Genomic DNA, 21,191 nt, shown 5'->3' on the forward strand with positions numbered 1-21,191 from the left:
ATCCTTCTACGCCCTCCTCCAGGTCATTTATAAAAATGACAAACAGCAGCGGCCCCAAAACAGATCCTTGTGGCACACCACTAGTAACTGGACTCCAGTCTGAACATTTCCCATCAACCACCACCCTTTGTCTTCTTCCAGCTAGCCAATTTCTGATCCAAACTGCTAAATCACCCTGAATCCCATGCTTCTGTATTTTCTGCAGTAGCCTACCGTGGGGCACCTTATCAAACAAATGTGTGGGACTATGTAAAAAACCCTAACAGGTCCACATGTGTGATTGCAGAGGATAATTCTAAAGTAGTAATAGTCAAACTGCAGAATGTCTCCCGTAACTTAGTTGCAATACATGGGTTTGAACTGTGTGATTTCTTTGAATGCAATTTGATTAGTGGCTTATTTTCTCTTTAAATAAAGAATTTCACTCCTGATTGCTGTATTTTAGCAGATGATGCAAACTATGAGTGAAGCACAGGTATTTTCACAACATCGCAAACTGCAGAGTTAATACATTCTTGGAGTATGCATTCCAGTCTGTGTTTCATTTTTGATATACATTAGTTCTATGCATATATACGTACAAATGGGATGTGAGCTGCTGTGGTCAAAACATGCCATTTGAAATGCAGAAGTGATGAATAACTTATTTTGAATTGAAGTGGGATCATGCAGGGAGAAATTGGGCTGTTGCATCCAGCTGTAAAATGGACATGAGGAGGTCCAGTTTTGGGGAGTTTCTCTGAGCCTAATCAATGCCAGACCTAAGGGTGTTGCCATGCTGGGATGGGTAGTGGCCCAGGTGAAAGAGGGATTAGGCCCAGGTCATATTTAAATTAGATGGCGATGAGTGGAACAGATTCTATATACGTGCATACAAACGTACAAATTCGGAGCAGGAGTAGGCCTTTCGACTCCTTGATCCTGCTCTGCCATTCCGGAAGATCATGGCTGATCTGATTGCAGTCTGAACGACAGCTATCCTGCTTTCCCTGCTACCTTTTGGCTCCTTTGTTAGTGAAGAATATATCTACCTCAGCCTGAAAAGTGTTCAATGACCCTGCATCTACCACTCTTTTGGGAACAGAGTTCCACAGGCTCAGAATTTTTTTTCCTCGGCTCCATCTTAAATAGGAGACCTGGGCTGGAATTCGCCGGCCGTTTGGATTCTCCTTTCCCACTGGCAGCGCATTGCTGCCTGCGGATTTTTCTGGGGGCGCAAGGTGACTTCAATGGCAAATCCCATTGACAAGTGGCGGGAAGAGAGAATCCTGCCCCCTGCAATCGCCGTGTCACCGAGAAACACACAGCTGGGGGACGGAGAATCGCGCCCTATTTCTAAACCGACCCCTAGTTCTCGTCTCTCCCATAAGTGGAAAAATCCTCTCAGCATTCACTTTGTCAAACTCCCTCAGAATCTTGTATTTTACAATAAGATCAACTCTCATTCCTCTAAACACTAATGGATCCAGGGCCTATCTGTCCAACCTTTGCTCATAAGGTAATCAACCCCTTGTCCCACAAACCAGTCAAGTGAACCTTCTCTGAAATGCTTCTAATCCAATTATGCTCTTTCCTAAATAAGGAAACCAAAACTGTATACAGTACTCCAGATGTGGCTAGATAAGGAAGCAGTGGTTATCACTGCTGCCTCACAGCGCCAGGGGCCTGGTTCGATTCCTGCCTTGGGTGACTATTGGTGTGGAGTTTGCACATTCTTCCAATGTCTGCATGGATTCCGTTCGGGTACTGCGGTTTCCTCCAACATCATAAAGAATTGCAAGTTAGGTAGATTGGCATGCTAAATTGTCCCTTAGTGTCTAAAGATGTGCTGGTTAGGTGGGGTTACAGGGATAGGGTGACGGAGTGGGTCTAGGTAGGATGCTCTTTCAGAGGGTCAGTGCCGATCCGATGAGCCAAATGATCTCCTTCTGCGCTGTAGGAATTCTATGGTATTCTAAGGTTCTATGTTGTCTCACCAATGCCCTCCACAACTGTAGCAAAACATCCCTGCTTTGTATGAATTCCCCTTGAAATAAACAACAATCATTTTGCCTTCCTAATCACATACTATACCAGCATACTCACACCTCGTGATTCAAGTACCAGGATACCCAGGTCCCACTATTCCTCAGTGTTCTGCAATCCCTACACCGACTGCACTCAGGATTCTTTTGCAGCCAAATTTTAAAAATATTCTGACATCTAGATTGAACTGGAGCGTTCCTGCCTGAACCACTGTACTCTTGAGGACCCCTATCAACTTGTGAATGTGACCACCCCCCCTCCCCACTTTCAGCAACATTGTCCTTTCAATCTCTCCAAAATCTTACCTAGTGCTAATGTTGTAAACAACCCAAATTGAAATCTTAACAAAGGGGAAGCTTCAAACCTCTGGAGATAAGCATCTCACCTAAATTGTTGCAAATAGGTGCAACTTCAGGCAAGCCTGGTGTTTCCAAGTTAATGTGTATACTGCTTGCATACTGTTAGTTATGGACCCAAAAATGGGCCATTACCAATTTGCACCCCATTACATCTCTAAATGCTGTGGCACTTTATGTACTCTTGACATTAGCTTTTGTTAATACGAACATACATACAAATGTACAAAATAGAAGTAGCCCAGTTGACCCCTTGAGCCTGCACTTCTAATCACACATGATTATTGCCATCCCCTAATCATCAAATCATCAAATCATCAAATGCACCCAACATCTCTTCTTGTACACTTTGTATTACAATGTGGTAACTGTAAGGGAGCCTGTAGGTCACTCCTACTAGTGACTATTTTCCCCTCCTATTCCTCACCTTCACCCAAACTGATGATAAATCCTGACCTCCTGAATTAAGATCGTCTCGAACTATTGCATCAATGCCATTCTTCATTGACAGTGCTACCCCTTCCACCTTTAATTAGCTTCATAGAATCATAGAATTTACAGTGCAGAAGGAGGCCATCCAGCCCATCGAGTCTGCACCGGCCCCTGGAAACAGCACCCCACCCAAGCCCACACTTCCAACCTTTCCCCATAACCCAGTAACCCCACCCAACACTTTTGGACACCAAGGGCAATTTAGCATGGCCAATTGGACTGTGGGAGGAAACCAGAGCACCCGGGGGAAACCCACGCAGACACAGGGAGAACGTGCAGACTCCGCACACAGTGACCCAAGCCGGGAATTGAACCTGGAGCTGTGAAGCAACTGTGCTATCCACTGTGCTAACCGTGCTTCCGATTCTACTTACATGTCATATACCCCATAATATTCAGGACCCAACCCTTGCCGGCCTGCAGCCATGTCTCCGTAATGACCATCAGATCATACTTATTTACTTCAATATCAGATCATATTTGTTTTACTTCATTCAATTGCTGGCTACTGCTGCATAGATTTGTAATAATCACATCACTATTATTAATTGTGTATGAAAACCATTGTTCATAAACTGCATGGATTATCCTAAGCGTTAAAGTTTTCAGGCACCCAATTACAGTGATTTAAACGGAGGATATAAGCTCCGCTTTGATTGACCCTGCTTTGATTACAATTTGACACCTACAAGAAATTACAAGGATATAACAACATGCTATGATTTATGTTGTCCCATGAACATAATCAATGACATTATTGCTTTGTGATCATGTGAGAGATTTAGATGAAGGTGGTAGTTCAGTTCAGTATTCTGAAATGAATAAATTCAGTATTCTAGCTCCAGCTGCTGAAATATTTACTGACTTCTGTCATAAATCCACCTTTGTTACAACCCTCAACCTTTGTCCTCTGTCCTGCTAATCTGATATTGTGCATTTAATTTATCTGTCTCATACATGTCTCTTCTAAGTCTAAGTTGCCATTCCTGGGTCAGATTATACATCATAAAATTTCACTCTTGCATTTGATGATTTTCCATCTCACATAAATGCTCTCAAACTTGTTTATAGCTAGGTGTTGTGCTATATTCAGAAAGTGGTCCATCCCACTGTAACAAAAGCATTGAGGAAGCCTCTGGGGCAATTACGTTGAAGCTTGGGAGTTAACAGGCTACAGCTTTTGTTCAGTAGGCTATGCCATCTCAGAACCAATGCTGTTACAACTGACTCTTTGCTGCACAAATAAAATTATATTTGCTTTAAAATCAGATTAGACCAGTTCTGCATCTATAATGGGAAATGAGCCATCTACCATTTGCCTTAAGGTTGCTTTTAACTGAACACTTCATGCATACTAAAGTGTCTGAGGTGAAAAAGGAAGTACATTTACTGCCAACATTGTACAATAGTTGAATATAATGATAAAACATGAGTTCTTGTGGGAGCTTAATAATTATCTATGCACAGTAGACACAGATGAAACAAAAAGACAGCAAACAATGATTGATAGTGAAACATAAACTTGATAATGCTGTGGAAATAGATTATGGAGCTCCATTTTGCAGTATGTTATCATTAGTAAGCAGTTTAAACAAAATAAGGCAAAGAATTGAATGCATTCGTTCGAGGGCAGCACGGTAGCACAAGTGGCTAGCACTCTGGCTTCACAGCGCCAGGGTCCCAGGTTCGATTCCCCACTGGGTCATTGTCTGTGTGGAGTCTGCACATTCTCCCCATGTCTGCGTGGGTTTCCTCCGGGTGCTCCGGTTTCCTCCCACAATCCAAAGATGTGTAGGTTAGGTGGATTGGCCATGCTAAATTGCCCTTAATGTCCAAAAAGGTTAGGAGAGGTTATTGGGTTACGGGGATAGGGTGGAAGTGAGGGCTCAAGTGGGTCGGTGCAGACTCGATGGGCCGAATGGCCTCCTTCTGCACTATGTTCTATGTCATGTAAAATAGGCCGAAACTGAGTTGGATTTCATTCCGCTTCTCTCTACTTAGCCGAGCATCACATTTCAAATCAGGCTTCTACTCCTGGAGCTCTTCCTTCGTATTGCAGGTGCAGTGGGGAAAGCCAGCGCACACCCCTTTTTAAAGGTACCAGCTGCCGTCCAAAAGCTACTTTGACAAACCACAAAGAGAAGGTACATGTGTAAAGAAAGACGTCGAGAGTGCAGCACGGTGGAGCAGTGGGTTAGCACTGCTGCCTCACGGCACCGAGTGTCCCAGGCTCGATCCCGGCTCTGGGTCACTGTCCATGTGGAGTTTGCATATTCTCCCAGTTGTGTGCGTGGGTTTTGTCCCCACAACCCAAAAATGTGCAAGCTAGGTGGATTGGCCACGCTAAATTGCCCCTTAATTGGAAAAAATGAATTGGGTACTCTAAAATGTTTTTAAAAAGAAAGTGGGTGAGGGGGTAAGATGGCAGGTGAGTGAATTACGGGGTCTGGATGAGTCAGAGACCGGGACCTGGTCAAGTGGTTCATCAGATGGCGGGGGTGGGGTGGGGGGGGGGGGGGGGGGGGGGGAGGGTGGGGGTGGTGTGGTGCAGCCAGGGGATTGAGGGATTGTCAAGGAGCTGCAGGTTGTGGTGGGTAGCCAGAAGGTAGGTTTGGCTGTGGGAATTAGTTTGGTGGGGGGGGATTAGTCGGGTTGTAGTGGGGCAGTCAGGCGATTGTCAGGGTGCAGTGAGGGTTGGGTGGTTGTCAGGTGGTGGAGGGGGCAGTTGGGAGGGGTGGAAATTAGGGGCAAAATTCTCCGTTATCGGCGGAAAGTCCGCCGATCGGCGCAAAAAACGGCGCAAATCCGACTTGCGTCACGTCGGAAAAATGGGTCGATAGTCTCCGGCCCGAAATGGGCTAGCAGCGACGTAACGGGATCCGCGCTTGCGCAGTGGTTCACGCCGTGCAGCGTCATAACGCGCTGCATGGCGTGACGGCTCATAAGGCCGCGCTGCTCCCCCCCCACCCGACCCGGAACACGCCGACCGCAACACCCGACTGGATGGCTGGCCGTCGACTGGATGGCTGGCCGTCGCTCAGCCCCGAGGTTCGAGTCACGCGATGTGGAGGCGCTCCTGGACGCGGTGGAGCAGAGGAGGGATGCCCTGTATCCCGGGCACGGCCGCAGAGTTGCCCCACGCCACAGCCGGCGTCTGTGGAGGGAAGTGGCAGAGGCCGTCACGTCACCGCTGTGGCCCTGACACCACGGACAGGCACCCAGTGCCACAAGAAGGTGAACGACCTCGTCAGAGCAGGCAGGGTGAGCCTCCCCCATATCCCCCCTCCCCCATATCCCCCCCTCCCCCATATCCCCCATATCCCCCCTCCCCCATATCCCCCCCTCCCCCATATCCCCCATATCCCCCCCTCCCCCATATCCCCCCCCTCCCCCATATCCCCCCTCCCCCATATCCCCCCCTCCCCCATATCCCCAAGTGAATCCAGCCCTAACCTTAACCTCTGCAATGCACGCGCAACCGATGGCGTGCATTCATATACCTGCCTAACACTGTTGCCTTTTACCCCTGCCCCCCCCCCCACAGGAGAAGCGCGCACACAACAATAGGGAGCATGTGAGGACTGGAGGAGGGCCCGCTGATGAGAGGCCACTGACCGTGCACGAAGAAAGGGCCCTGGAACTGGCTGGCGGACCTGAGGACCGGGAGGTTGCTGATGCAGAGGTCGGGGGCGTACTAGCGAGTGAGCCACCGACAGCCCGTCCCCATATCCCCCCTCCCCATATCCCCCTCCCCGTATCACCTGATCACTGCCTGATGTCTAACCATGCATGCTTCATTGTGTATCGCAGGACCAAACGTCCAGGCACCCATCCCCGCAAATGCAGACCGCCCGCAGGATGCCCCTCGGAGACCACAGGAGACGGAGAGACCCGCACCCTCCAGCATGCGACGCCCGCAGGATGCCCCTCGGAGACCACAGGAGATGGAGAGACCCGCACCCTCCAGCATGCGACGCCCGCAGGATGCCCCTCGGAGACGGAGAGACCCGGACCCTCCAGCATGCGACGCCCGCAGGATGCCCCTCGGAGACCACGGGAGACGGAGAGACCTGGACCCTCCAGCATGCGACGCCCGCAGGATGCCCCTCGGAGACCACGGGAGTCGGAGAGACCCGGACCCTCCAGCATGCGACGCCCGCAGGATGCCCCTCGCACACCACGGGAGACGGAGAGACCTGGAGCAACAGGGAGACGACCACCCAGCGATGAGGGGGGCAGCCACAGGCCCCCCGTCACATCCGAGCCAGGACACCACTACCCAAGACACCACTACCCAGGACACCACTACCCAGGACACCACTACCCAGGACACCCCCTACCCGGGACAGCACTACCCAGGACACCCCTACCCGGGACAGCACTACCCAGGAAGACAAAATACCGGACAGTGACTCAGAGTGGATGGGTGGAGACGAACCCCCACCCCAAAGTGCCATGGACTCAGAGTGGGACGAAGAGCACGACACAACGCCACTGCTGTCACCAACACCCTCCACCATTGCAGAAACACTCACCACGGTTGGGCACTTTAGTGATGAGGCATCTGGTACACTCACAGGTGCGCACAACACAGCCGTCCCGGTACAGCAGGTGGAGGTAGGAGCAGCAGAGGGACCGGGGCGGTCGGAGGGCAGCCCAGCCCAAGCGAACATCTGCCGCCCAGATGGATCCCGGGTTCCTGCAGTTACCACACCCACACATAGATCCGATGCAACAACCGACCCGGAGACGAGCGAAGAGGGTGACGGGCGGCTTGCGGCGGCTGCGGTCGCAGGTGGAGGAGTCCACCCGCATCCAGGAGCTGGGAGTGGTGCCGGTCATGCGTGCCACCCAGGCTGACACCGCACGGGTGGCGTCCGCGGTGGAGGCAATGGGTGCGACGGTGTCAGACCTGGGGAACGGTTTGCGAGGCCTGGGGCCTTCCGTGCAGGCGGCGTCTGTGGCCCAGGAAATGGCTGCCCTCTCACAGGAGGCCATGAGCCAGTGCCAGCGCCAGATGGCAGAGGCGCTCAACGCCATAGCCCAGTCTCTGCAGGCCATGGCCCAGTCTCTGCAGGCCATCGCTGAGGGCATCGGCGCCAGTGGCCATGTGCGAGCCGGCGTCGCACTGTCACAGACAGGGTTTGCCAACCCCCTGGGCTCCATGGCTGCAAACCTACAGACCCCTGTCGATACTAGCACAGGCCTCCAGGACTGGCAGCGCCAGATGTCGGGGGGGCGTCGGATGGCCAGTCTGTTTGCATCCCCCACCCATGTAGAGGCCTGGGGGCCATCGGGCACCCCGAGGGAGGAGGAGGTGGTGTGGTCCGTCCCGGCTCCCTCTGTCGGGGAGGTCCCGGTACACCGCGACACCTCGGACTCCCCCCCCCTTCCGTCCCAGGTGCATCGGGTGGGCAACGGGCAGGACAGGCTGGCAGCTCGCCATCCCAGTCGCCCGGGCCGCAGCCTGGCCCATCTAGGCCAGGACGCCCCAGGAAACGGCCGCCAAAGGGATCCAGTGTCAGAGGGCAGGAATCACAGGAGTCCACCTCCAGTTCTGCTGTACCATCTGGGGAACCACGTAGATGTAGTCAAAGGGCCCGTAAGGCCAAACAATTAGACACTGAGTAAGTTGGCACGGGTGCAGGGCACAGATGAGTTTTAGGGGCTAGGGCACGTGCATGAACTCCTTTGGTTATTAAAGTCAATGTTACACCTACCGAAGCTGCCTTTGTGCTCTGTCCAAAGTGTGCGGGGGTGTCATGTACGTTGAGCGCAAGTGTGTGTGTGAGGGGTGGTCTTACCTCAGCCCCAGGTGAGTCTGCCCCCTTCCCCCTGGGCCGCCATCAACATCCCCCGGGCAGAGGACGGGACCGTGCGCTGCAGTGTCACAGCCGCATGCAGGGATGGTCCGGGTGGATGGTGGTACTGTGGCCATGGGTCAGACATAGTCCAACGATGTAGAGCCAGGAGCTCATCGCAGGGCGGATTGTCATCATCCTCCATGGCCTGTGATAGACACGCGTCCACCCGCAACTGTGTGAGCCCGGCCCGTTGTGCCGCAGGTGGATCGGCAATGGGGGGCGGGGGGGAGGTGTGCGTGCGGGTGGGGTGGGTGGGGTTGGGGAGGGGGGTGAGGGTGCTGGGTGGGTGGATGGGTGGAGGGTGTGGGTGGTCGGCTGTTGCCATGGTGTGCGGTCTGTGGCCATACTACCCGATTCCCACGCCCATCTAGTCAGTGAAGTGGGCGTCTATCAGTCTGTCCCGTGCCCGCTGGGCCAGCCGGTAACGGTGGACAGCCACCTGCCTGTGTCTACCCCGTCTGCCCTGACCATTGCCCCCATCCCCCTCATCTGGGGAGGACTGGGCCTCTTCCTGCTGCTCCTCCACTCCGCCCTCCTCTGCCTGCGGCACATCGCCCCTCTGCTGGGCTATGTTGTGCAGGACGCAGCACACCACAATGATGCGGCCGACCCTATCTGACCGATACTGGAGGGCGCCCCCAGAGAGGTCCAGGCACCTGAAACGCATCTTCAGCACACCAAAGCACCTCTCGATCACTCCCCTTGTTGCTACATGGGCATCATTGTAGCGGTTCTCCGCCTCATTGCGTGGCCTCCGTATAGGCGTCATCAGCCACGATCGCAATGGGTAGCCCCTGTCGCCCAGCAACCAGCCCCTCAGCCAGGGATGGCGTCCCTCGTACATGCCGGGGATGGATGACCGCGACAACACGAATGAGTCGTGTACACTGCCTGGGTGACGGGCGCAGACGTGCAGGATCATCATGCAGTGGTCGCAGACCACCTGTACGTTCATCGAATAGGTCCCCCTTCCTATTAGTGAACACGGCCCTGTTATCTGCAGGTGGCCGCACGGCGACGTGCATCCCATCGATCGCGCCCTGGACCATGGGGAACCCGGCAACGGCAGAGAAGCCCACGGCCCGGGCATCTTGGCTGGCCCGGTCCACGGGGAAGCGGATGTAGCGGTGCGCCATGGCATATAGGGCATCTGTCACTGCCCGGATGCACCGGTGCACCGATGTCTGCGATATGCTGGACAGGTCCCCACTCGGTGCCTGGAATGACCCCGTTGCATAAAAGTTCAGGGCCACCGTAACCTTGGCGGACACGGGGAGAGGGTGTCCCCCGCCAGTGCCACGCGGTGACAGGTGTGCCAGCAGGTGGCAGATGTGTGCCACGGTTTCCCGGCTCATCCGGAGTCTCCTCCTGCATTCCCGGTCTGTGAGGTCCTGGTATAACTGCCGGGGCCGGTACACACGGGGCACCCTCGGGTGCCTCCGTTGCCATGGGGCCGCGACGTCCTCCTCCCCCTCCTCGTCCTGTCGGTCAGGTGTCCCTCCAGCCTGGGCGGCTGTCGCCTGCCCCTCTGCGGCAGCCTGCGCCGCCTCTCTGGCACGCTCCTCCTCCTCCTCCTCCTCCTCCTCATCCAGGGCAACATAGACATGAGCGGCTGCCACCACGGCGGCCAACATCGCTGGATGATCTGAAAACATGTCATCATTGCCCATATCCCCTCCTCCCCCCAGCCAGGTGGCATGGACCGCATGAGTCCAACTGTTGGAGGCTGGCACCTGGCCAGGGTGGACCAACTCACTTGCCCTCCCATCCCCCTCTTCGGCACGGACCCCCCCCCCCAACCTCCACCCCAGCACGGACCGCCCCCCAACCCCCAACCTCCACCCCGGTACGGACCCCCCCCCAACCTCCACCGCAGCACGGACCCCCCCCCCCCCCAACCTCCACCCCAGCACGGACCCCCCCCAACCCCCAACCTCCACCCCGGCACGGCACGGACACCCCAACCTCCACCCCAGCACGGACCCCCCCCAACCTCCACCCCGGCACGGACCCCCCCCAACTTCCACCCCAGCACGGACCCCCCAACCTCCACCCCGGCACGGCACGGACCCCCCCCAACCTCCACCCCAGCACGGACCCCCCCCCAACCTGCACCCCGGCACGGCACTGACCCCCCCCCCCCCCAACCTCCACCCCGGCACGGACCCCCCCCCCCAACCCCCACCCCGGCACGACACGGACCCCCCTCAACCTCCACCCCAGCACGGACCCCCCCAACCTCCACCCCAGCACGGACCCCCCCCCAACCTCCACCCCAGCACGGACCCCCCCCCCCCCAACCTCCACCCCGGCACGGCACGGACCCCCCCCAACCTCCACCCCAGCACGGACCCCCCCACCCAACCTCCACCCCGGCACGGACTCCCCCCAATCTCCAACCCAGCACGGACCCCCCCCAACCTCCACCCCGGCACGGCACGGACCCCCCCCCAACCTCCACCCCAGCACGGACCCCCCCAACCTCCACCCCAGCACGGACCCCCCCCCAACCCCCAACCTCCACCCCGGCACGGACCCCCCCCCCCCAACCTCCACCCCGGCACGGACCCCCACCCGGCACTCCCCCGGAGCCCAGCCTACTCTAACCACCCCCCCCCCCCCCCCCCCCCGCCGCACACACACACAACCCGAGACACACCTCTCCTCACGCAATCAGACTGCGGCCACGCCATTGCCTGCCCAGAGCCAACCCCCCAGGCCGTCACTCACCTCCACACTGGTCGGCGTGAACCTGGAGCACAGGTCACGCCGATGAAAAGGAGGTTTGATTCACGTCGACGTGAATGGTCATCACGTCGACGGGACTTCGGCCCATCCGGAACGGAGAATATCGGCAGGCCGAAAATCGGCTGCCTTGCGCAGACCCGTGACATTCTCCGCGGCAGCGGCGCCATTAACGCCCCGCCGACTTTTCTCCCTTCGGAGACTTCGGCAACCGGAGGGGGCGGGATTCACGGCGGCCAACGGCCATTCTCCGACCCTCTGGGGAGTCGGAGAATGACGCCCTAGGTTTTTAACAGAAGCTGGGTGCTGCATAGCTTCAATTATGATGAGGCCGAGCATGTGTAGGCCAGAAGTATTTGAAAGTGGCTTCAATGTGAACTGCCCAGTAAATAATTCTATTCAACTTCATCCCCACCAACCTATTGTTGAATCCATAACATTAAAAAGCAGCCAACTACACTGGCAGGGTAAGGGGGTGCATGCGATCTGCTTGTCACCATTATAGGGTATCTTTCATCAAATACACTGAGCTCTGAAAGTAAGCAGTTTACATTGGAGGTTCATGACAGCAAAAAGGCAAAATGGCAGCATTGGGACATCTGTTCCCAAGATGAAACAAAACGTGGCCGCCTTTTAACACCTACTCAAAATGAGTTAAATGTAATGCATATGCATACAAAGTGCATGAAGCCAGGAAAATTACTGCCTCTGATAGGAAGTAGGGCTAAGCGGTACCTGTAATAGTCAACCCAATCAGCAATTTAAAGCAATAGGAAACCGTCAGGTTCAGGAACTCACAGTTTTCCAATAACAATATGTACAATTCCCAGCAACGCCAGTTTGTGTAAATAATCATATGCTCATCAGGAGCAACAAAAGTGCGGGTGTAAACAGAAAATACTGGAAGGAAAAATTGCTAACAAAGTCAAGTTAGCATTTGAATAATATCTCTGGCATAAACAGAACTGGTATGTGCCGCTATATTCTCCAGAACAAAGGTATATTTTCCCAAATGAAACACTGTAAAGGCAAGAAAGAAAGAAAGAATATTTCCATGCTGCATTTAGGTAATGCTGCACGGGAGAAGCACAGTTTCCATTCCTGGGGGTTATGGGTTAGCGGGGGGGGGGGGGGGTGGGTGGTGATGGGGGTGCTGGGTGGTGGTGGTGGGGGGTGGGGGTGGGTGAACAGTCACATTTTCAAAACCCAGGACCCAAAAACATCTGGCAAGCTAAGTTGCAAACAAAAATGTATGCATGGTTTGAAATTTCTTTTACATAATTACTCAAGGGCGATTAGTAAATGGTTCGAGAGGAATATAAAGTTTCCTCCAGGCAACGAGACAACTCACAAGATTGTAATTCTTCCCAACCAGCAAATTTAATTTTAAACCCACACCATCTAATCCATCACCAGAAATTGCAAAAATTGCTAAACTGAATTAAGTTTCTTTTTTAATTTAATAATTTCCTTGAACTTATACTATCGTATTTCAAAATATGGGGCAGCACGGTTGCATAGTGGTTAGCACTGTGGCTTCACAGCGCCATGGTCCCAGATTCAATCCCCGGCTTGGGTCACTGTCTGTGTGGAGTCTGCACGTTCTCCCCGTGTCTGCGTGGGTTTCCTCCGGGTGCTCCGGTTTCCTCCCACATGTCCCGAAAGATGTGCTGTTAGGTAATTTGGACTCTCTAAATCCTCCTCCGTGTACCCGAACAGGGTCCTGAATATGGCGACTCGGGGCTTTTCACAGCAACTTCATTGCAGTGTTAATGTAAGCCGACTTGTGACAATAAAGATTTTGTTAAAAAACGCTACACTCAATATTTGAAGAAAATACATTATCTCAGTCCAGCAATTGACAGGATTCCCGTGAATCAATTGACACAACAATAACGACTTAAATGTCGAAAATATCATAAAGATCTTTAAATCTAGCCTCCTATTTCCTTATTTTTATAAATTTAGAGTACCCAATTCATTTTTTCAACTAAGGGGCAATTTAACATGGCCAGTCCACCTACCCTGCACATCTTTGGGTTTTGGGGGTGAAACACATGCAAACACAGGGAGAATGTGCAAACTCCACACGGAAAGTGACCCAGAGCCAGGTTCGAACCTGCGACCTCGGCGCCGTGAGGCAGCAGTGCTAACCACTGCACCACCGTGCAGCCCTAATACACCGTTTCTTAATAATGGGATACCTTCATCGTAACTCCCAGCTGGGGGCTGATGGCATGGTAGCACAATGGTTAGCACTGTTGGTCACAGTGCCAAGGTCCCAGGTTCGATTCCCGGCTTGGTCACTGTCTGTCTGGAGTCTGCATGTTCTTCCCATGTCTGTGTGGGTTTCCGCCGGGTGCTCCAGTCTCCTCCCACAAGTCCCGAAAGACGTGCTGTTACGTAATTTGAGCATTCTGAATTCTCCCTCCGTGTACCCGAACAGGCTCCGGAATGTGGCGACTAGGGGCTTTTCACGGTAACTCCATTGCAGTGTTAATGTAAGGTGACTTGTGACAATAATGAAATAAAGATTATTAAAATCTTGGGCGAGCACATCTGCCCTTCAGATGGTTGCCCATAAGAATTAAATAGTAGACTGGACATTCATTGAGCTGATGAGGTACTTCTGACCCTTAGAAACAGAAGGATGAACCCCCAGAGAACTGTTGGTCAATCAAATGCCAGCAGCTCAACACCACTGGCAGCATTATCGAGTATGGCGGCTACTGTTATGGTATTGCAGTGAGGCTGAGAGGAGACATGTGGTGCTGGATCCAGAACGGTAGATGAATCTGGGTTTCGCTGGGGCCAATCTGCGAGCGGGATGGCAGCTGGGATAGAAAGGCCAGAGGGAAAGGAAATCTGGGGGTGGGTTATACCATGGAGTGTCCCTCCAATGGGCCAGGGAACCTGTTAAGGCGGGAATAACCTCCGCCCCTCCCCCTCCACACACACAACCTGCGCAACACCAATCTGTGCAGGTAAAGCTGTCGGGGTGGCTTTCTGGTGTGGGCTCAGTTAAATCCAGGTGGCAGAGGCATAAGGCCCATGAGTGGATGCTAATGAATCACTTCAAGGTTTCAATTGTCTTATGGATGGAGGAGAAGGCTGCCTGTTGCCACTCTACCACTGGTAACATTGCAGCAGGACCAGGGCGGGCAGATAGGTGACAGGCATGGTCCTCACTGGATTTAACGTGTCCCCACCTTCAAATCTACCAGTAAGGGAACATTAATATTCATTCTTTTTGAATTGGATTTATGTTATGGGACAGAGGTTAGAAGAAGTGGCTGAAGGTAGAGCCAAGAGACAGGTTTTGAGAAGTGGGCAGGAAGAGAGATTTAGGAAGAAGTTTCAGGGATTATAGGGTGGGATGCTCTGATTCCCACAGTTCGCCTGTGTCATGGCAGCACGCCATTGTCTGGTGGCGGGATTCTCTACTCCCACCGCCTGGGATTTCCCATTGAAGCCACCTCACGCCATTGGGAAACCCGCGAGCGGGGGTGCGCTGCTGGCGGGAAAAGAGAATCCCAATGGCTGGAGAATTCTGGCCTTGTCTGATATAACTGACGGCCACACCAACATTGATGAGCAGACGGGGAGAAAAAGACAGGAGGCCAAAATCAAAGGACTTGAGGATGGAATGATGAAAAAGTGAGCAGTAGCGAGGAGCAAGGCTATGGAAAAGAGGAATCAATAGATAAGGATTTTAAATTGGAAACATTAAGCAACAAAAATCCAGTGCAGGCCACCAGGAAGAGGACGTGTTCGGCAAACAGGACTTAATGTATGGCAGGGTACAAACAGCTGCGTTTTGGGAAAGTTGGAATTTATGAAGACTGGAGAATGGAAAGGCAGCAAAGAGAACATTGGAGTAATCCAGTTTGCAACTGACAAAGATGCTGCAATATTACTGAGAGTGATGGAATCTTAGTGTTGGAAAGATCTGCCTTTGAGTCTTAGTTCAGAGTTGAATATGACTCCAAGGCCATGCGTGGTTTTGCTCGGCCTGACAGAGTTTCCAAAGAAGAGGAATAGAATCAGTGGTGGTGGACCAGAGTTTATGGCAAGTGGTCATTATGGTGTCTTCAATCTTCCAAACCTTCAGATGCAGGATATTGGGCTGGATTCTCTATTTCTGAGGTGAAGTGCCGGCTCCAAAGGAGAATCTGTGGTGCTCCACGACAGGAAAATTGTCGCGCATCTCTCACCGATTCTGGTACCGGTGAGGGGCTAGCACCGGCGTCGTGTGGAACACCTGCAGATCACGCGGAGAACGGCCGGTGAATCACCGGGTCCCAGGCCACGCATGCGCAGGACTAACAAGCTGCAGCAGTGCACGCCTACGCCGCCACTGGTCTCGCCGGGAAACATGGTGCCAGCCATGTTGGACCGTGTACCTGCCCACCCTGACCCCACAGCCCATCCCCTGGCCAACCCCCACCACTAGCAGAAGCCCCCTGGGCAGCGGCACGGATCATGGTCAAGTGTGGTGGTGCTGGACGACACTGTCTGCAGTCGGCACGCCATGTTCCCGACGCTGGGCCCTCAGGTGGCCCGTGCCATCGGGAACTCGGCCTATCAGGGGCGGAGCATCGTGGGTGGGCTGGCTGATGATGCACCAACGGTGTTGCGGTTGTGCACGGCGCGCATCCCAATGACGGCGATTTGAAGGGGGCAGAGCATCGCGAACCGGCATCAAACCGGCGCCTGCCCCGATTCAAGCGTCGGAAACCATTCTCCGCCCGATCACCGTTCACGATTTTGGCGTTGGGTTACGGAGAATTGTGCCCCTTGTTACTTATCTAATGCTCTAAATTGGATAGGAAGTGCAACAGGATGATGTTTTATAAAGGCAGCATATTTAAAAAGGAGAGAGAGGTGCCAAGGTTTAGAGAATTCCAGAATTGATGGTGCAGAGGGAATGAAACATAGCCAGTGCTGCAGGGGTATTAGCTTTGTCCCAAAGGGTAGGAGTGGAACCATTCCTAGCTAATCCCATGGATTGTGGTCAATTAAATGGAGGATAGAATTGTCAAATGCCATGCACTGTTGAGAAGCCGAGAGGGTCTTCAACTGTGAGATGGGTGGAGGCATTCAAACAGGGAGTTTTAGGAGAAATTATCACAGAGCTGAAAAGCAGCAACTAATGTCCTGCACTAAGTTTTGATTGACTAAGGAGGGAAAATGGAGAGTAATTTTCAGGTATTTTCTTTCTCCAAATTATCCTGAGCTCTTCTCTTTTTGCTGCCACTCCCAGCAGATCAAATTGCTTTTGAGTGCAGTAGGGAGTGTATATACTTTGATGGATAAGACATTCCAGTTGTGTGGGGCACATTGGACAAACCAGACGGTCTGTACCTGTCAGTCATTGTTCATTTGTTCACAATACAACAGGATGTGAGAGGAAAGAGGGGTGAGAATTATCAAGAGCAGAATTCTGGTAACAGCAAAATGCGAACCGTTTGAAATATATATCATATCCTTCAAGGTCTTGTTTGTGGTGAAAAGCAATCTACACTGTTAAAAGCAAGAATGAAGGCTTTGCATTTTTATGATGTGGACTGGGGTGGGCACAGTATTTTGCTTCTAGCTGAGAGGACAGATGGGGGCCTCAGTCTAATGTATGATCTGAAATACAACACCTCTGGAAGTTCACTACTCCCTGTGTACTGTCCTGGACTGTCAGCCTTGAATCTTTGTGCTCACATCCTGGAGTAGGAATTTAAACAACACACCTCCCATCAGAATGATTTGCAACAAAGCATCAAAGTCTCCTGAAAGATTGTAAAGTCACTTTTTCTTAGAAATAATTGATGGAAAGTAAGTAGTGTTTTTGTTTTTTATTCACTACCGTATTATATTTATGTGTTTCTCTAATGTGCTAGTTTATAGAATCATAGAATCACGACAGTGTAAAAGAAAGCCATTTAGTCCATCGAGTCTGCACCGACCATCTCAAAAGGGCACCCTACGCCGGCCCACTCCTCTATCCTGTCCCCATAACGTCACCCAACTTACACATCCTTGAACACTAAGGGACAATTTAGTGTGCCAATCCACCTAGCCTGCATATCTTTGGTCTGTGGTAGGAAACCGGAGCACCTAGAGGAAACCTATGTAGACACGGGAAGGACATACAGACTCCACACAGTCACCCAAGGCTGATTTTGAACCTGGGACCCTGATGCTGTGAGGCAGCAGTGCTAACCACTGTGCCACCGAGCCACCCCAAATCTGAATAGGACAATAGCTTTATGCTTAAGAGTATCAATTGGCGTGCCAGGCCATTAACATAGCATGGTTTCATCAGCAGGACCATGCCCGCTCCCTTGAGTTCCTTCTAGCATCCACCGTGCAGGGTAGGCAGAGGGATTAGAGCGAAGGACATCTCCAGGTTAAACTCGCAAATCCCAAGATTTTCTAGCTGCTGCTAAACCCAAGGTCTGGTGGAAGAGGACAGTAAAGAAATCCCACTTGCATTTGAGCTTGTTGCTGAGCACTTTTAGACCCTCTGGTCTGAGGGAAGGTTCTTACCACAAACACATCACCAACTTCCTTGGTTTGTCTGTGTGATCTTAAGCTGCATTGCTTGGAAGCTGTAGTAGGATAGTGGAAACGGCTCATCCTTCCTCATCTACATGGCCTGCACCTATTTCCTGGATCACTATAAATAGTGAAGACAGATAGGCCTCCACTCTTTTATTCTGACCTTTACACTGGGTATTATACTGGTAAAATATCCCAAAACATCAACTCCATTACGACTTAATTCTGCTTGCAAGAATTAAGGAGTCAATTTTAGAAATTTTCTGAAATGATTTTTGTTAATTAAATTGCACCAGTATTCAAACACAAGGAAGTCCCCAACCTCCGCTTGGTCACAATGATGGCTGCAATGTTTTGGATGTGACTTTGAATATTCAAGCAAACAGGCATCAAGAGTAATTTTAAAGTAGGAATCAATCACATGGGAAAGGAGTTAGGGGAAGGTCAAGGCTTAAAGGTTCATGTCATTTAGTATGCAATTGAGCATCAGAGTCTCGGTATCTTTGACACTTTGATTTATGTTGATGGCAAACACAAAATGGATTCCTCAAAGTGTTTAAGGAAATGGAATTCACCTTGAAATGATTGAGTGACCCAGTCTTGCTTTTGAAATGTCCCATTGGTGTCGCTGCCTGTGTTATTAAAACAACCTTATTAAAGTGCAGAAAATCAACAGTTTTCGAAATGGAGCATATTCAGTTCTCAGCCTTTACTTGGCTACATAAAACAACATTGTAGGATACAATTCAAAACCTTCGGGGCCTTGTTGGTACATTATTTTGCTGCGTTGCCAAGTTGCCAGCCATTCCTCTTGCTTCTCACTGCCCAGCAAGCTTTTGTTTCTGATTTTGGCGGCAACTATTTCAACACAGCCAAGAAGCTTGCCCTCGGAGGAATGGACTGAAACCGGCCGGCGGGTCTTCTAGCCACGGCCCAAGAACTTATGTTTAGAGGTCCGACCTTACCTATTGGTTAAGAAATGGTGAGTGAAGCCGGAAAACATAAAGAGCACCGTGGACAGGCTGAGGAAGAAAAACACATCAATTACGAGGGGAGGGCAAAGAAAACACTGTGGAAATTTAAACAAATGGAGTGTCACAGATTACAACCAGCTAACGATTAAATAAACACAGCAAAACAAAATGATGCATTGACAACCAAAGATGCTGATTACATTGAGACATGACTATTTGCATATTGCAATACCATTATATAGATTTTCTATTGCATGTACCATGCATCCCAGCCCTGCACTGTTATTTTTGATATCTCGTGAATCTGCAAAGCACTCTGGAGTAAAATTCCCAATCGGGCCTGGACCTGGCATGAATTTTATAAAATGAGCATCACATAAACATTGAGAGTGACATTCAGCTCCATATTGATGTTATGCGCTTGCTTCTGTGCAAGGGGAAATCGTGCCAGGGGCTTGCTTGGAAGCAGTAATGACTAACATTAATAATCTTTATTATTGTCACAAGTAGACTCACATTAACACTGCAATGAAGTTACTGTAATAATCCCCTCGTCGCCACACTCCGGCACCTGTTCGGGTACACAGAGGGAAAATTCAGAATGTCCAATTCACCTCATAGCACTTCTTTGGGGACTTGTGGGAGGAAACTGGAGCATCTGGAGGAAACCCGCGCAGACACAGGGAGAACGTGCAGACTCCGCACAGACAAGTAAGCCAAGAGGCAATCGAACCCTGGACCCTGGGGCTGTGAAGCAACAATGCTAACCACTGTGCTACTGTGCCACCCATAAAGTTATACACATATCTGGGTAAAGACACTTCTATCAACTACAAAAGCTGTGAATATTGTTACCTCTTAACCTCTGCAAATGGTGCTTGACTAACAGAAGTGCTTTGAAAAATTCAATAGCTTGCACAACATGAAGACAAATAATGGTGTTCAAGTAGTGAAGCGACTTGAGCAGCCAGCCCCTTGATAGCTTGTGGAGGTGGAGCTGATGGAGAATGAAATGGTAGTGAGGAGTTCGCCCTGCTTTATACTCCACGGCATCATTCCCATAAGACAACTGTAAATTTTTTAAGACGTTTTGACAACTTTCTCAGCATAAGAATTTGAAAAGGTGTGGTTTTTTTTAATGGGTTTTCTCAAGCAAAGCTTTATTCTCACAGGTTTAAAACAGTCCTCCCAAAAGAGATAACAATCCTGCTACTTCCTGCTTCTACTCCCAAATACTAGAAAATAAGTATTCCTTTATCTTATGTGAATAATGGACAAAAAAACATTCATAAGGGGTGAAATTGGTCTGAAGCAGTAAAAACAACTAAGGTCCATTGAAAAATCCTCCAATGTTTATCCATGAACTAAGGGCCCCCAGAAACATAGGTTCAGAAAATGGTAAGGGACTGCAGGAAGAACAGATTCCGCCTTGAGCTGTATTTCAAAATGTAAAGGTGCGATCTCTCTGCTCCTGGTGCATTGGGTACAATGATTGAAACATCAGAAAATCAGGCAAATTGAAGCACATACCTGCAAAAGAACCTACTTGATTTTCTAAGATCCAGTCAAATCTTTAAAAAAAAATGTAGACTACCCATTTCATTTTTTCCAATTAAGGGGCAATTAACGTGGCCAATCCCTGCACATTTTAACGCTGTGGGTGTGAAACGCACGCAAAAACAGGGAGAATGTGCAAACTCCACATGGACAGTGACCCAGAGCCGGGATCGAACCTGGGACTTTGGCACTGTGAGGCAGCAATGCTAACCATTGCGCCACCGTGCTGCCCTAGATCCAGTCAAATCTATCGATTCTGTTTAGGTTAAATAAGATGGTCCACTGATATGGGGAATTGCAGTGTTTGCTTTTTTTATTGTAAGTGAAGATATGTTACATTGATTTAAACAAAATGTCAATGATGATAATAATTGCTTTACATCTTGACTTGCTGTGCAAAATGCACACACGAAAGAGATGGATATTCAGTTCAGGCCTAAATGTAGTAGGTGCTATATTTACCTCCCTGGATTATATTACAACATAAGTAGTCATGAGTGTGAATCAATTCCCAGAGGAAAAGAAGATGCTGATATGGTTTAAGGAGTGACTAAAATTACTGAACTCAGGAAGGTATCAAAAGTATAGTCAAATTCATAAAAACAGCTTTGCAGCATGTTTGGAAG

General features: G+C 50.9%; 1 protein-coding gene across 2 annotated transcripts in view; it reads right to left on the reverse strand.

Annotated features, from left to right (window-relative positions):
• Nucleotides 1-21,191, reverse strand: part of LOC140393827 (copine-8-like) — an 873,667-nt gene that overhangs the window by 223,822 nt on the left and 628,654 nt on the right. The window contains exon 12 of one of the 2 annotated variants that reach the window (XM_072480321.1): nt 18,610-18,666. The exons of the other annotated variant lie outside the window; for it this stretch is intronic. Coding sequence (XP_072336422.1) covers nt 18,610-18,666 — 57 coding nt within the window. The remainder of the gene's footprint in view (nt 1-18,609; nt 18,667-21,191) is intronic. 2 annotated transcript variants of the gene reach the window in all.

Source organism: Scyliorhinus torazame, chromosome 17 (assembly GCF_047496885.1).
Source record: "Scyliorhinus torazame isolate Kashiwa2021f chromosome 17, sScyTor2.1, whole genome shotgun sequence".
In the NCBI taxonomy this organism is placed as follows: domain Eukaryota; kingdom Metazoa; phylum Chordata; class Chondrichthyes; order Carcharhiniformes; family Scyliorhinidae; genus Scyliorhinus; species Scyliorhinus torazame.